At 38.6% G+C, this 14,403-nt stretch overlaps 1 protein-coding gene and 1 non-coding gene across 2 annotated transcripts in view; one reads left to right on the top strand and one right to left on the bottom strand.

Moving 5' to 3' along the window:
• The window catches only part of LOC146160654 (dynein axonemal heavy chain 3-like), a 50,781-nt gene extending 37,901 nt beyond the window's left edge, over nt 1–12,880 (top strand). The window contains exons 57-80 of the mRNA XM_083383528.1: nt 36–181; nt 380–525; nt 775–845; nt 1,165–1,359; nt 1,693–1,878; nt 2,232–2,404; nt 2,825–2,992; nt 3,123–3,236; nt 3,628–3,774; nt 4,241–4,403; nt 4,802–5,021; nt 5,393–5,616; nt 5,964–6,079; nt 6,422–6,583; nt 7,307–7,423; nt 7,555–7,692; nt 7,942–8,067; nt 8,208–8,342; nt 8,937–9,175; nt 9,451–9,650; nt 10,022–10,148; nt 10,749–10,837; nt 11,109–11,315; nt 12,434–12,880. Coding sequence (XP_083239654.1) covers nt 36–181; nt 380–525; nt 775–845; nt 1,165–1,359; nt 1,693–1,878; nt 2,232–2,404; nt 2,825–2,992; nt 3,123–3,236; nt 3,628–3,774; nt 4,241–4,403; nt 4,802–5,021; nt 5,393–5,616; nt 5,964–6,079; nt 6,422–6,583; nt 7,307–7,423; nt 7,555–7,692; nt 7,942–8,067; nt 8,208–8,342; nt 8,937–9,175; nt 9,451–9,650; nt 10,022–10,148; nt 10,749–10,837; nt 11,109–11,315; nt 12,434–12,537 — 3,713 coding nt within the window. The 3' untranslated portion in view covers nt 12,538–12,880. The remainder of the gene's footprint in view (nt 1–35; nt 182–379; nt 526–774; nt 846–1,164; nt 1,360–1,692; nt 1,879–2,231; nt 2,405–2,824; nt 2,993–3,122; nt 3,237–3,627; nt 3,775–4,240; nt 4,404–4,801; nt 5,022–5,392; nt 5,617–5,963; nt 6,080–6,421; nt 6,584–7,306; nt 7,424–7,554; nt 7,693–7,941; nt 8,068–8,207; nt 8,343–8,936; nt 9,176–9,450; nt 9,651–10,021; nt 10,149–10,748; nt 10,838–11,108; nt 11,316–12,433) is intronic.
• Nucleotides 7,152–7,226, bottom strand: Trnaa-ggc (transfer RNA alanine (anticodon GGC)). Its single transcript has one exon. It is a non-coding gene; the product is annotated as a tRNA-Ala (tRNA).
• Nucleotides 12,881–14,403: the final 1,523 nt, after the last annotated feature.

Below are 14,403 nucleotides of genomic sequence, written 5' to 3'. Positions count from 1 at the left end.
GACCATTCAATGATGAACTTGTCTGTGTGTTGCAGGTTTATGCAAGTGGGTTCGAGCCATGGAGTGCTACGAACGTGTGGCAAAAGTGGTGGGTCCCAAAAAGATTAAGCTCGCTGGAGCCGAGGCTGAGCTGGCGGTGCAAATGAAAAAGCTAAATCAGAAGAGAGCTGAACTTAAGGAGGTAATCAAAACTTGAAAATTAATTTTCAAACATAGAAGTTTATAAATATAACAAGCAATAATAATTATTGGCAATAGTTTTACTCATCGAACATTGTTTCGCTAATGAGTATTTTATCGAGAAAAATAAAAGCTACTTGAGTAGAACGTTATTATCTGTGGGTTTTACTTAAAACGTACGTGCTTTCCTTTTATGCAGGTATTGGACAAAGTTGAGGCCCTACAGAGCGAGTTCGACAAAATGAACGCGAAAAAGATCGAGCTTGAGACAAACATCGATCTCTGCTCCAAGAAATTGGATCGCGCCGAGAAGCTCATCAGTGGACTGGGAGGAGAAAAGGACAGGTGACGTTTTTTTTCCTGGTGTGTTAAGTTTGTGTATAGTGATCATAGTGTGTGTGCAAAGTGCGGCCCAATTCTGACCAAATCGTAATTTTAGTTCTGTTATTTTTTCTTTGTACATTATGCTTAAATGCTTCTCAAGCCAAGTGGTAGAATTACATATAGTAAACTTTAATTAAAACCGGTGACACTTATACGTTCGCACTGATCTGCTTTTGATGTTCACGGATTTGCTGTTTTCTTAATGTGCAGATGGACAGAAGCAGCAGAAAAGCTGGGAATCCAACTCACAAACTTGACTGGTGATGTTTTACTCTCGTCAGGTAAACTTTAATAAATTTAATCCATAAGGTTAAAAGATTTTCTGAAAAAACCTAACTTAACCTCCAGTAACCAAATAATTTTTTTATATATAATGTGTTTGTTTTTTATATTTCACAAAAAAATGAGATATATGTTTTGTTAAAACATTTTTAAGTAATTTTATTTCTTTTAAATGATAAGTGTCCACCAAAAAACATTGACTATAAAAAACTGGCTTGTCAGATTTGGTGTTGTATTTTGCAATAAATTCTCCCAGGAAAGGTGCCCAAAGCCATATCGCACTTACTTTAGCTGACCAATCCGTTGCTTAACTTCCAGGGACCGTTGCCTACCTTGGCCCGTTCACAGTCGACTTTCGCAACGATTGCGTGGCAAAGTGGCAGAGCGCGTGCATGGACGTGCACATTCCTTGCTCGGAAACTTTCCTGCTGTCCAACACCTTAGGCGACCCAGTGCAGATTCGCGATTGGCAGATCGCCGGTTTGCCTGTCGACTCGTTTTCAGTCGACAATGGTAAGTTTTTTTTTTTGTTTAGTTCGATATTTGTACTTTACTGTTATTTCTTATTTAAAATCTATTACTTAGAAACCATGAATAGTAAGGAGACCTGTACTTAAAGTGTATCCCTGTCCTTATTTAGTGTATTACTTGCGGTGGGATACTTGTGGTTATATGATAAAAATGCGTATCCCTCGGGTAGGAATCGCACACTCGGTAAAAGATACGACTGGTCTTGGTCATTAGACATATAAGCCCGTGACAATTGCTTTAAATTCAATTTAAAGAAATGCCCCGTTAGATATTTTTAAACCGACAACGAACTAAATGTTAAGATCCGTTTCTCAGGTCTCGTGGTGAAGAACTCTCGTCGCTGGCCTCTCATGATTGACCCGCAAGGTCAGGCCAACAAGTGGATCAAGAACCTTGAAAAAGAAAACAAGCTGGCCGTGCTGAAGCTCTCCAACCCGACCTACATCAGGTCGCTAGAAAACTCAATTCAATTCGGCTATCCTGTGCTGCTGGAAAATCTTGGTAAGTGATAGGAAAAAAATTAATATATTCTGTACACATGGCGTATTACTGACGAGTTTCTCGATAAGAAGTTAATAAAAGAAATGCACAAAATGGATTCGACAAGTATACAGGAATAAAAACAAGTGACAAACAAAACAAAAAATATATTACAAAAACGGGGAAATATTTCTGCGCTTCCTCACATTACACCTTCGTTTATCATTAAAGCGCTTTAATGGTGTTAACCCCTTGTCACATAAAGCTACCAAAACAGAAATAAAGTCACTGACTTGTGAGTTTGTCAAGCGTGAACTACACAGATGTTCTGTTGAAATTGCCCAGCTTTAACGAGTTTTTCGCCTGCTTATCAGGAGAGGAGCTGGACGCGATCCTGGAGACGGTTCTTCTCAAGCAGACGTACAAGCAGCAGGGAGTGGAGTACATTAAGTTGGGCGACAACACCATCGAATATTCACGCGACTTCCGCTTCTACATGACCACCAGCTTGAGGAACCCGCATTACCTGCCTGAGATCTCGGTTAAGGTGCGCCGTTGTTTGTTTGTTTGTTTGTTTGTTTGTTTGTTTGTAAGGCTCGATAAACTAAGCACGAAGATTTGACAACAACCGAAGCAACCGTTTAGTGGCAGGTGGTGCTGGTGCACAAAATCGGCGTTTAATCAAAACTTAATGCGACCAAAAATATTTTCACCATTAGATTGGTGTTTATTTTAGTTTTGTCTTGTTCTTTTTGGAATGTTTCCGAGAAATTATAGTATGTTTTTTGTTTTGGTAATATATTATAAAACAAAAGGTATCTTAAACTATATATAAATTTAATCTGCGTATTTAGGTCCTGGGGTTAATTATTTGATGAAGCATAATTTTCTAAATAATTTGCATTACCAGCGGGACCAATAAACAAATCAAGGATTCTCACTTTCCTCACTACACTTTTTTTCCCAGGTGTGCCTCGTCAACTTCATGATCACTCCTCTCGGATTACAAGATCAGCTCCTCGGGATCGTTGCGGCCCGTGAGAAACCGGAATTGGAACAAAAGAAGAACGAATTGATCCTGGAGGGAGCAGAGAACAAGAGACAGTTGAAGACTATCGAGGACAAAATCCTTAAGGTTTGTATAAGAAAAGCGCTCTGTATCGTACTGTAAATCTGCAGTATAACTAAGAGTTGATCGACGTATCTGCAATCTACATATCATCAACGTATTTGCCTATTACGTTTAATTGAATAAATATTTACAGGTCCTTTCCTCATCTGAGGGCAACATTCTCGAGGACGAGACGGCCATTCAGGTTTTGTCTTCTTCTAAAACTTTGTCGGAAGAAATTTCGGCAAAGCAGGAAATAGCCTCAGAGGTATAGCCCTTATATTATTTAGATTATACGAGTACCCAGGACATTTGTGTTGTTCTAACTCTGAAGTGTATATTTACCGTATTAGCAAATGTGCGTTTTCCCAAATTGTTTGGCTTGGTAAATGTTCAACAAACTGTTGTTTGACATAGTTGTGAGCAAGTCTTATAAAAGTTAGACAACTCGTCAGTTTAACTTTAAGTTGTGTTTTACTTAAACAATTGGAACATTACTCGACCTTTTTAGGTGTATAATTGCTAGATTCATCACGTAAACACGCTTGCTGTTAACATAATCTTAAGTGTCAACAGGATAAACCAACGCCGGAATTTTTTTTTAACTAGTTACTAACAATTAATTTTTCAACGTCTGTTGTAATTTATCATAATTTTAGACAGAAAAGATGATTGACGAGACGAGAAACGGCTACAAGCCGGTTTCAATCCACTCAGCCGTCCTCTTCTTCTGTATATCCGATCTGGCGAACATCGAGCCCATGTACCAGTACTCACTTATGTGGTTTATCAACCTCTATCTTATGGTAAGCGAAGGTGCCTGTACGGCTATACGCAACGACGGCGTTACAAGTTTTTATATAATTGGCCATACTATGTAGATTGCCTAGGCCTAATTGGTTGTCCAGTATCAGTGACGGTTATAAGTTTTAACTAAAGCGTACTAATTTTTTTTTTAGAATTGTGTTTCGTTTTCTTAGCGATGAGTGCGACTGTTTCGGAGCCCACACTTTCCTGTAAAACGACTATATTAGTTTTCAATGGATGAAATGTTTTTATTTAATTAAAAAAATCGTGATGTCGCTACCAATTCGGCCTAGCGTTTCACTGAAAGTGTTGTTTGGGTAGTTCAATAAACAAACTTTTACAAAAGCAGGGCGTTCTTTGTAAATAAAGTTTCATATAAAATACAAAAATAGCTTAACAAGCAAAAAATGTTGTAGCCGTAAAGCAGAATCCTAGAAATTAATACAACGCTACACGCGTCAACAGTCGATCGAAAACAGCGAGAAATCGGATGACTTAAACGAGCGCATCGAAAACCTAAACGACCACTTCACGAGCAGCATCTACAACAACGTGTGTCGCTCGCTGTTCGAAAAGGACAAGCTGCTCTTCTCGTTTGTGCTCACTGTGGCGCTAGAGAGCAGCAAAGGTTGGTTTGCTAGGGAAAAAATCGTTTTTTAAATGGGATTGGTCAATTCGAAATAAAACGAAAACTTGATAAAAACTGAACATCAAGCCTTCTTTGTTGGCTTATAGCCTGTTCAGCTATACACGAATCTTTTTTTTTGGGAGGTAAACGTAAATGTAGCTTGTCATTTCCTATAAAAGTAATATTATCAACAGTAAACATAAATATGCCGGCTCGATATTTAATACAACCTATGTAGCATTTAAATACCTTTTAAACTGCTCTTTTTGATTTGATTGTACGTAAGCAAATATCATTCGATCCCTCCCGCGTTTTACAAATCAATGTTAAATTAAGAAAAATGGTAAAAATATAAAGTATAGTTCAAAATACGTGCATAACGTTTGTCGTACCACCAGGCCGGGTGGATGACAACGTTTGGAGATTTTTCCTGACCGGGGGGGTTGCCTTGGACAACCCGCACCCAAACCCGGCGCCCGAATGGCTACAAGACAAGGCCTGGTCCGAGTTGGTCCGAGCTTCTAACTTGCCTGCCCTCAAGGGCCTAATGGACCACTTTAAGACCAACGTGGGCAGCTGGAAGTCCGTCTACGATTCTGCGACTCCCCACGAACACAAGTAAGTATAAACAGTTGCAATTTGGATTTGATTTTTAATTTGTTTGGTAAGTGTTTCCCGACACAGCAAAGCAAGAATTCCAAGGTTGGGTTTTATATAGACTTCCTGTTTGGATTTAATGTGTTTTCAGTAAGAAGACATGGCTAAGTTTATAATCTAAAATTGTCATATTTACTTTTTTTTAAGTGGATAAAGTTCCAACGTAAATAATCTAGAATTATCATTTTTTGTTCGGTGCCGTTAACTTCGTTTGATACCTAGACAATCGCTTAAAGTTGTAACAAATCGCTATAAGTTGTGACAACTTTATTTTTAATTCAAGGTCAATGGTAAAACCAGTAATCTTACATGTTACATTTTTCGGTTATTAGGTTCCCGGACAAATGGAATGCTCTGTCGGGACTCGACCGCATGGTGGTTCTACGATGCATGCGCCCGGACAAGGTGGTTCCAGCCGTCCAGGACTTTATTGTGGACCACATGGGCCGAGCTTTTATTGAACCACCGACCTTTGACCTGGCGGGGTCTTTCGGGGACTCCACCTGTTGCACCCCACTCATATTCGTGCTGTCCCCAGGAGCCGACCCCATGGCTGGTAAGGAAAAGAACGCACACAATAGAAAATTAAAGGTTAAAACCACTATTCTAGGATGCACTGCCCGGGACACAACTGTTGCAATTGACAAATCAGAAAAAATGGCGTTACAGATTTGTATATATTGTGATGTTGATAACTTGATGTGCACCAATAATTGCCTGTTTGTCGCCATTCGCATTCAGGAATACTCTTTTATTTGGTAAAAAAATAATATTTTCCCGTCTAAATTGATACTACCAATCTGGTTTTAGACGAATCATGCAATGCTTAATCTGCGACCTTTGTTCCTAATTAAATTGTTTACAAAATGCGAAATGTGCGAACCGCTTGTTTTTCAAATCAAGGTCTGCTGAAGTTCGCCAGTGACCGCGGTTTCGGCGGAGACCGTATCGGAACTATATCTCTCGGACAGGGTCAAGGACCAATTGCACAAAAAATGATCGACGATGCTTCGCTAAAGGTTACATTTTGTTGAGTCTATAAGCTGATTTTTTGTTGCTTTAACAGAGAAACAATGGATTTAACTTTTGTGTGTTCGTATATTGTTTGTAAGAAGAGTTGTAATTTATTTTATTTTTTGTACATTGTCTTGTAGTTTGGCTACAAAGAATGGCTATAATAAACTGATATTTAGTTGATTTGTGTCGGATAAATTCTATTTAACACATCAACTTGTAGGAAGGCGAGTTTTTCATCTAAAAAAATGGTATACTCTGTCAGTGTGTTTCTAAACGGTGGCCTGTCTTTTACAATTTTACGAATCACTGTTTTCAGCAACAGTTTAATCTATCTTGCGTTGTAGGGAACCTGGGTCGTTCTGCAGAACTGCCACTTGGCAACCAGCTGGATGACTGTGCTGGAAAAGATCTGCGAGGAGGTTTTGCTCCCGGAAAACGTCCACAAGGACTTTCGACTCTGGCTCACCAGTTATCCCTCTGAAAGGTTCCCAGTGCCTATATTGCAGGTAATGAATGTGGTGTTTGTTTTGGTGTTTGTCTTCTTCATATTTTACCATTCACACTTCCTGTTGTTTTTTGAACGGGTTTTATTTAGAAACTTAAATCGTTAACATAAAATGTTCGCATTCTATTGATTGTTTCAATTAAAAGGTTGTTTTCAGCTTAAACGAATTATATTCAGTGTTCTGCTTAACTGAATCTACAAAGTTGCATTCATTAACTGCGAACTACGGGAACATTAAAGTTAACTGAAGTAACACTTAACTAACTTACCAGTCGCTCTACCAACTGAGCTATGCAGGCTCAGAAGGGAACGAGTCGAGAAACAACCATACGCCAATGCTTGCTCAATCTGTTAGTACAAGCAACCTCATTGAAGGGGATCCACAGTACCATATCATTTATTCAATGAAACATTCACACAAATGTGTGTTAATAGCTGAGATCTGGCCCTTCGAAGCTGCTTTTTGACCAACGACTACGGCTTACGTATAATTAGTACACCGAAAGCCATCGCAGACTCACCGAATCTGTTGATCTATGATGCAAGCATAGCAGACTAGAAAAACAACTAGCCTGCAGTGAGGTTCGAACTCACGACCTCCGGTCAAGCCGGGACCGTCGCTCTACCAACTGAGCTATGCAGGCTCAGAAGGGAACGAGTCAAGAAACAACCATGCGCCAATGCAACAATATAGGTGTTAAGCTAAGTTTTATTTGAACTACAGAACGGAGTAAAGATGACGAACGAGCCTCCGAAAGGTCTCCGTGCCAATCTACTTCGGTCTTATCTAAACGATCCAATCTCGGATCCCTCCTTCTTTAGTGGATGCAATAAACCAAAGGTAAACATATTTCATCTTGGCGAGTAAACATGCTCTATTTAACGTTAAAAAATATTATACTATGTTTGCCCTCTTGTAGTCAGTTTAATTTATTGCTCAATCAATTCAGAAACATGGCTTGTACTCCACAGGAATGGCAAAAACTGTTGTTTGGCTTGTGTTTCTTCCACGCCATGGTACAAGAGCGCCGAAAGTTTGGTCCGTTGGGTTGGAACATTCCCTATGAGTTCAACGAGTCCGATTTAAGGATTAGCATGCGGCAATTGCAGGTAAACACCCGTAAATATTTATGCTTTTTAATACTTCGTAACAAACGGAATTAAGTCGTCTTTAAAACGAAGAACCTTACTAAACGCGAAGTCAGTTGTTTTTGATTGCCCTGAGCTACAATAAATTTATGTTTCTCAAATGAAAAACACAAAGATTTATTGTATTAATCCAGGTTGCACAATGTTAGACCTATGTATGTTAACATTTCATGACTGTATCGATACGGTGCTATTTTAACTTCACTGTAGATGTTCCTGAATGAATACGAAGAGCTGCCACTGGTTGCTCTAACCTACCTAACTGGAGAGTGTAACTATGGTGGAAGGGTGACAGATGACAAGGACAGGCGCCTCCTACTTTCCCTTCTATACATTGTAAGTTAGAAAAAAAAAATACTTGAATTGGATGTGCTAGATGTGGTTTATAAGTTTTGTGTGCTGGATAATAAACAAGCGAGTCGGACCATGTCGGCACACATTCACTTTACATCAGCAGAGGGATATTTTTCTTGCAGGTATACCAGGAGCAGATTGTCCACGACGACAATTACTCTTTCTCGCCAAGTGGAATGTACAAAGCACCACCTCACGGACCTTACCACAGTTATCTAGATTTCATCAGAGAACTTCCACTGGTGCCACATCCAGAGGTAATCTTGACTTTCGTTGTTTAATTAATACCTACTTTTAATATTGTTTAAACGGAGGAGAATTTGTCTGATGTTTTTCGAGTTTTGTCAAATGGCTTGTACTTTTAATTTAATTTTATTTTGACACATTGGCTCACAACTATACAGTTCTTTTTTCTCAATTAAATATTAGATCAATTCTTAAAAGTCAAGTAAATGGAAGATGAGGTAGAACAAATCATTTGCCAGTCGAAATCAATTAAACGAAATGGAATCACGTGTACCTCTTTCTCTGACCTTTTTGTTGGAGATTTCGTCCGACAAAAAGGTTTAACACAGTTCACTAACTTACGACTTGTTTTGTCCAAGTTGTGTTGTTTATGAATAAGGGAGGTTTATGTAAGTCTAAAATACGAAACTGTTCTAGCGTCTTCTACGAACTGGTTTTGTAGTGTTTTAAACGCCACTGATTAAAGTTAACCATGATCACATTTACTACAATAAGCGTGTTGTCAAATGTATATAAGGGCAATGTAACGAACGCGACATATCTAACTGATAAATACCTTTCCCCAATCCACAAATTTACGCAACGCATTTACGACGCTTTGTCAGGTGTTCGGCCTCCACGAGAACGCCGACATCACCAAGGACAACCAGGAGACGCTACAGCTCTTCGACAGCATCCTCCTCACTCTTCCTCGCCAGACTGGAGGAGCAGGACAATCGCCGGAAGACGTCATAAACGACCTCGCGACCGACATCCTTAGCAAGCTGCCGCCCGATTTCGACCTTGAGATGGTGATGAAAAAGTACCCGGTGGTGTACGACGAATCCATGAATACCGTGCTCAGGTGGGTGTGAGATTTTATTAACTCTTGGTATCGCCACGAGGTGCAATATTTTTTCTGCAGTCAGTCGAATGTTTCCGCTTGCCATTTTTTTCGCAGAGTCCTCACTTTTCTCATGGGAAAGTCGCCCTATAACTTGTATGATCTAGCAGATATATCCGGTTGATGTAACTTTTAAAATTTCGTGATTGAACTTCTTCTGGTATTTCACTGAACTTACTGATTAGTATTGGAAAACTTAAAAACTCGGTGATAACTAGTCATATCTTACTTCGCAGACAAGAGTTGATTCGCTTCAACCGGCTTATAGTGGTCGTGCGCTCCAGCTTGGTTAACCTACGCAAGGCGATCAAGGGTCTGGTTGTGATGTCGTCCGAGCTGGAGGAGGTCTTTACCTCGATGCTGGTCGGCAAGGTGCCTGCCATGTGGGCCGCCAAGTCTTATCCTTCTCTTAAACCTCTGGGTGGTTATGTAACAGGTACGTTGTGCTTGCTGAACTGTTATTTTACACATTAAGTTTACCAATATATAGGTAATTGTAGGGTATGCACAAAACACCCTTGTGAATGTTGTTAACTGTGATTTTAAGTGGTAATGGCTAACAACCAGGCACAATAGGACCCTGGGAGCCTCCAGGAGGAAAATCTTTCTGCCAAGGATTTCCCCTTTTATTTAGTTCTCGATATCCTAAGTCATGTTTGTATGTTTGTTCAAGGCAAAAATATAACAAAATCCAGTTTACACTTGTCATGCCACTTGAATTTTGGGGTTGCAACAAAACAACAAGCCCTTTGGTATTAGCTTTAAAATACCTGTTTTTTAGCGATCGCCTGTTTAACTTTATTGCAGATTTTCTGGCCCGTCTTCAGTTTTTCAACGATTGGATACAGAATGGTATTCCCGACGTTTTTTGGATTTCCGGATTTTACTTCACCCAGTCTTTCCTTACGGGCGCTTCGCAGAACTACGCCAGAAAGTACGTTTTCTTGTTTTGTAAATGTTCGACAGCGAGTTTTTGACTCCTTTGAAAACTTTACAGAAACGATAAGAAACACACTGAAATGTATAATTGTATATTTAAAAGCAAAAAGTGGTGATGTTTAAGTTTTATACAAACGTTTCGTGTTGACGCGCAACGAAGGCTTAGGGACATAACTTATTGAAAAACGTTTCTTTTTTGAAAAGTGATAGGGGCAACTATTATTTTAAACAAGTTGGCAAGTATAACGCTTTTCAAATTAAATGGTAGTGTATCTATATTCAGTTTACCGAGGTATTAAAGATACCTTTCGTATCTTTCTAGTAATTGGTATAGTTTTCGATTGAGTTAGGAGTCGAGTTAAATCAATTGATAGGTTTAATACGACTTAGATAGAAATCGTAGTTGTTAGCCTAATACTTTGATAAACTTAAGCTTTCAAAATATAATCTTCGTTAGAACGTAAATCATGACTGAAATTCCTATATTAATTTGGTATCGAATCAGCATCGATGCTACCGCTTAGCATCGGGTATCGGCTCCGATCGATATTATTTTGTTTAATTTACTTCAATCTAAGGATATTTCTTTTTTCAGATACACTATTCCGATCGATCATATCGGCTTTCAGTTTGAAGTTCTACGTTTCGAGAACGAACACGAAATAGATGCGAAACCTGAAGATGGTAAACTAAAGTGTAGTAAAAGCGTTTCAAGTTGTTGTTCTTACAGTTTAAATGCGAGTATAAGTTTTCGCAATTTTACTTAGCTATAAATAAAATCGGTTAACACAGCACTCGAAGTTTTAATGTACCAAAACATCTTTATTGCTTTTTGTAGCCTCTTTTTACTCGACAAGCCACAACGTCCCAAATCCTAACTTAAACTTTATTTAAATTCAATATCAAACCAAAACCAACAAAGTCCCACAACTAATTTGTATTAACTGGGTTTCAGGAGTCTACATTCGCGGCCTGTTTCTCGAAGGCGGTCGTTGGGATCGCGACACCATGAAAATGGGGGAGTCCCTTTCGAAGGTGCTCTTTGATAACTTGCCTATCATGTGGCTCAAGCCGGGCGAGAGCTCAAAGTTTGTAAACGACTCCACGTACACATGTCCAGTGTACAAGACCAGCGCCCGACGTGGTACCCTATCCACTACAGGTTCGTTTGTTTTTCGTTTAACTGGCCCTAAGTCTAATGAAGCTGGGCGGCTTTAGAAGAAACTGATTTATTTCTAATGTATCTGAAATATTAAGGAATTGCCAGATGAAAAGCTTAATGTTCTGGAATTGGTTAAATTGTTTCGCTGCTTGTTTGGCCGCGTGTTTCAGCCACAAAGCACTAATTACGTAACCCAATGTTTAATGCCACACACAAACTGCAAAGATGCTTTCCTAAAAACAGCCAGTAGCCAAAACACGTCGAGACCAAAATATTCACACGTGATGAAAAAGCTACGATTTGTGGAAAACAGGAAGCTCTCACTATTACACCTTTAGCGAAGTCAAATTAATGCCATACAAAAGGTTGACTGCAATCAATTAATTTTAAGATGAAACGACCACTGCCGCTAACCAGTAACCTACGCCAAAACTTTATATACACTTTATTTTAAACATTTCAAATATAAATAAGTCTATCATCATATGTTTCGTAGGTGTGCCGCCGAATACTTTTATCTCTGTAAGTGTACCGCAAGTAAAAAAAGGTTGCGGAGCACTGCCTTATAGTCGAATAGGCTACCACAGTGTTAAGTCCTGCTTTAACTGAAGAGAGATTTAACAAAATAATGATTACAAAAAATTATGAACTTCCCTTTACACTCCAAGCAAGGGCTAATAGGCTGACCATCGTGTCGTCATTACCGAAGTTTTCGACAAATGTTGTCCGCTAAGGATATTTGGTGGAAAGGGAATTAATTGATAGATAGTAATCGTGATTTAAAACTTCTCGCCAATGCCGGGCTTAGCAATTTATGTTTCAATCCAGCAAATGTACGACAGGGGTTATTAAACATTTTGGGCCGCCCTCTTGGCACATTTTACAGAAACTCGTCCACCCACGGTTCTTTTCAAATCCCATTTTTTGCCTACCTAAACTAGATGTTGAAAAATATTATGCGGCTCTCATAGGAATCCAACCAAAATAATTCATGGATTCCTTAACTTTAGGTTCCCGGCCACTGGATTAAGTGATTGGAATAAATAATGCGTATCACTATCAGGAGTAACGACTCAAAAGAAGTTAACAAGTTACACACTCGATTATTTTGTACACAGGACATTCTACTAACTTTGTGATGATGATGGAACTGCCGAGTGACAAACCTAAAAGTCATTGGATCAACAGAGGTGTGGCCATTCTTTGTCAACTTGATGATTGATCCAGGAGATTAAACTTTTTTCTTGCCGTTTTTTGTGTGTTACAAGTTATTTAGTAGGCTAATATTTTTGTAATTAGACAGTAGATTGTAAAGTCAAGATTTACCGCTGAATACTTTTAAAACAAAAACCATCAATCCATTCAAGAGCCTACATGTGTTTTGTCTTCTTATTAATTTAAATGTTAATCCATGTCGTCACTGTTTATTTCCTTCATACTTCCATTAAAAAAACCTTTGTTGCCTTCTGTTTTTTAAGATATTTTTGTTTATTTCCAAATATTTTGCTGTGTTGCTTTTCTGTAGCATTTTTGTTGAAACATAAATATAGAAACAATAAAATAGATTTGGATGATTGCCTGATTCACATTTTTTTAACATTTGAGCCAGAATCGTGTTAAATAGACCGTCAGGCTTTGTAAATCAATATAATATTTTCTCATGAAATTAGCTAAAACACCATAACCTAATTAGCTCTAATGTTCGCTTACCTTTTGACTTACGTAGGCTATGTGAAAGCATTTTAGAGGCAATATTTTCCCAAGCTTTGGGGAAATATTCTTGTTAAAAATTACAATACGTCGAAGACCAGTAATAGAATGCTTAGTAGAAATTTCTGAGAAATAAGTGAGGATGCAAGGACAGCAATAAGCCAGCTGTGTAAAATTTAAAATGTAGCTGCCTTTGAAAATATTAAATGTAGCTACGCTGGAAAGTATTTTAACATTAATCACTAGCTAATATTCGTTACTGGTGAGGTAAGGCGATATCAAAAGCTATTGTTTTACCACGCAGAAAGCTGACCAAGCGTAATGGTGATGTGTTGTAACGACTGACTAAAGTCCATGTCCAATACAGTCTGCATTTTGGTACACTTTTTGGTTTATTTACACCCGAGTTGTTGCACACAGGGCAGAAATAATTAGGTGTTCAATATAGTAAATCAAGTGTACAACAATTTGCGTAAAAAATCTGGAGTTCACCTGTCCGTCTGGAAGGTATATAGCAGATCTTGGCGCTCTTTTACTTATGTACGTGAAAAGTTATGCAAAAAACAAAACAAAATAATACCGCATACCACAACGCATATTGTTTGGGTTAGGGTGCGGGTTAGCGTTTGGGTGAGGGTGGGTCAAGTAATATTATGTTTATTATTAATAAAAACTTGAACCACCCTCAACCAAACGCTAACCCGCACCCTGCCCAAACAATATGCGTTGTGGTATGCGGCATTTGAAGAAAGTTTTTTTTTTATTAATTTTCACGTACATTAGTAAAAGAGCGCCCAGATATTGAGGGTGCCAGTCAGTGCTCTTTTAGGGATTTAGTTCCAAATTGGAACTTTAAGCCCCTTTCAGGGACAAATCTGGGGATTTTGATGATCTAGGGATTTTTCGCCATATTTTGTTCATACAGCTTCGTTCATTTCATTCCGAAAGTTCATTCCTAACCCTAACAGCTTCGTTCATCTCATTCCGACAGTTCATTCTGTTCCTACAGCTTCGTTCATTTGATTCCGACAGTTCATTCTGTTCCTACAGCTTCGTTCTTTTCATTCCAAGAGTTAATTCCGTTCCGACCATTCATCAAATTAGTTTCTGCCCTATTCATTCCATTCCGACCATTCCGTAAATTAGTGAGCATTCCGACCATTCATCATTCCGTAAATTAGTATTACCCCTAGTAAATGTTTACCGAATTGCAGTTTTGAAAAAAAAAACAGGTTCAGAATATGCTAGCCTACTTGTTTCTGTTCATTTGGAAGTTTATATGAAATTTTAAAGAGTAACTGAAACTAATTAGCCTATTTCAAACCTGGCATGAATTTGTTGATTGTTGCGCTATTGGACGTTATGCATTATATGTGGT

Source organism: Ascidiella aspersa, chromosome 3 (assembly GCF_963924565.1).
Source record: "Ascidiella aspersa chromosome 3, kaAscAspe10.2, whole genome shotgun sequence".
Lineage (NCBI taxonomy): Eukaryota > Metazoa > Chordata > Ascidiacea > Phlebobranchia > Ascidiidae > Ascidiella > Ascidiella aspersa.
This window is presented reverse-complemented; position numbering and strand designations above follow the sequence as displayed.